At 33.8% G+C, this 2,142-nt stretch overlaps 1 protein-coding gene across 1 annotated transcript in view; it reads right to left on the reverse strand.

Annotated features, from left to right (window-relative positions):
- The window catches only part of LOC117122865 (A disintegrin and metalloproteinase with thrombospondin motifs 2-like), a 5,900-nt gene extending 3,758 nt beyond the window's left edge, over positions 1 to 2,142 (reverse strand). Inside the window, exons 1-3 of the mRNA XM_033268627.1 lie at positions 2,065 to 2,142; positions 937 to 1,102; positions 335 to 470 (exon numbers count right to left, since the gene is read on the reverse strand). Of these exons, the coding sequence (XP_033124518.1) occupies positions 335 to 470; positions 937 to 1,102; positions 2,065 to 2,142 (380 nt within the window). The remainder of the gene's footprint in view (positions 1 to 334; positions 471 to 936; positions 1,103 to 2,064) is intronic.

The following is a 2,142-nucleotide window of genomic DNA, read 5'->3' on the forward strand; positions in this document are numbered from 1 at the left end:
GTCGTCACCTGACGGTTGAGAAAATACCTCATGAAAGAGCCTGTAAAGAAAGGCGCTGAAAAGAAAGGCGCCTGAAAAGAAAGGCGCTATACAATATAAGTAACAAGTAAGAAGTAGTGCAATTAAATGTTGAATTTGTAACCAAGCGTCAATCTTGTTTTGATTTTATATTGCTTTGCCTCTGCTTCGAGCACTGTTGTGTAAATTATCTAGTTTCAACCTACACTGCATAACATAGGCCTATGAATACATGAATCAATGAATGTGGAAAAATATATTTTGTTGATGTTTCTCCATATCGTGTAGATATAATTTGTATGTTATTGTTACTCACTCTGGTAATGGGCACCTTCTTTGATTGCATCTCGATCTGTAATCATTTTGATTAAAATCTTTTTGACCACAATGTGACTTGTCCACTTTCTTTCGGTCAGAATCACGAAGACATTGGTATCGGTAAAACGTCCAGCCTGAAAAAAATATCATAAGTATACATTTTAAATTGTTTTCTTAGGATTAATGTAATTGCGCAATGAGATAAGGTAATTGGAATTGTCACAAATTAATTATGTTGAAGTTTCTATGTTTTTTAACTGTAAATGTTTGATGAAATGTCAATATAGGGCTATTAGTAACCATTCTTAGCCTATTGTATGATGTAATATAATTGTTACAAACAATGTGGATGTTTTTATATTTAACTGTAAATATTGTAATTAAAATAATGGTTGCATTTTTATTTAGGCCTAAGCTAATTATAAGGATTTTTACTTTGCGAAAAATCCAAATTGGAAGTGACGCAATATAAATAAAATACGGTACAACATTTGCTTGTTATTGCTAGTGTTTATTACTGCTATTGCCAATGCTATCGCTATTGTCATTGCTATAGTTACCATTGTCATTGCTATTTCTATTGCTATTTTTATGGCATACCTCCTTCGCATGTCTTGCTACATTTGGACCATCCCATACCAATCCATGAGTATGTTTCCGGATCCTCTGTCGTGCCAATAACAGACTCTACCATTGAATCTTTATGTACGGAATAACTATAAGTTACATCGGCTATAGTGTTCTTTTCAACGTCGACAGGACTAACCTAAAATTATGGAATGCAAATATGATACAGCTATCTTAGTTAATCACCAAAGATACTAGAAACACAAGATAGAATTCTCCACAGAAAAAAAAAACTGTTCCTCCGAAATGCAATGTGGGAATACAAACAATGGGGCGCCGCGTACGGCTGGATCTAAAAAAAATTGTTGCCATTATCCAGCCATTATCCATAAGATACAACAAGAGTAGGCATTTAAATAAATCAAAATAATAAAATGACAGACACCAAAGCGCAGAAACGTATGACCGGACCCTGATTAGTGATAACGTTTTCCTCCATTAATAAAAAAGAAGGGCGCCGTGTGCGTCTGGATATACTTAGCAACAGAAGGGCGCCCTATCCGTCTGGACCAAGTATAGAAAACTTGCATTATAAAAAAAGAAGGGCGCCGCGTACGTTTGGACCAATTTTCGTCTCATTTTGGCTATGCGAGTGCTCTATCTTGTATTTATAGTATCTATGTTAATCACTAACTTGATGTTTTGGTTTTTTTTAATTTATGAATAATATCATACTTGAGTTACCAGTGTGTGTGTGTGTGTGTGTGTGTGTGTGTGTGTGTGTGTGGTTTTCTTATACAAATAGTAAGTGGTAATGATAACGGGTGTAAAACAAAGGTTAAAAGCCCTCACTACAAGAGGTGCAGCTTAGGCTCTAAGTATAACCTTGAGGAAATTGAACAAAGAAATCACCAACTTATTTCAAAGACTGCAGCACAGAAATTTAAGTAAAACTAAAATTATGAGCAAAAATAACAAGAGCAACGCAAAATATTGTAAAATAAAAGATTTGGTGTGTTTACCAAAATATGGTTATGATCAATAAAAAGCCTATATGAAATCAAATTGGAATATGCAATTAGATGCCCTGTGATACATGTAATAATATAAAATATAAGGTATTTAAATTATTACATTTATTTAACATTTTCGGAGACTTACAGAAACTTCTATGTCGATATTCATTGGTCCCTTTGCCGCAATCTGTTGTTGAATGTCATTCGTTGTGATGATAAACAT

This window comes from Anneissia japonica, unplaced genomic scaffold (genome assembly GCF_011630105.1).
Source record: "Anneissia japonica isolate Jap-2015-1 unplaced genomic scaffold, ASM1163010v1 scaffold287711_len853857_cov187, whole genome shotgun sequence".
Lineage (NCBI taxonomy): Eukaryota > Metazoa > Echinodermata > Crinoidea > Comatulida > Comatulidae > Anneissia > Anneissia japonica.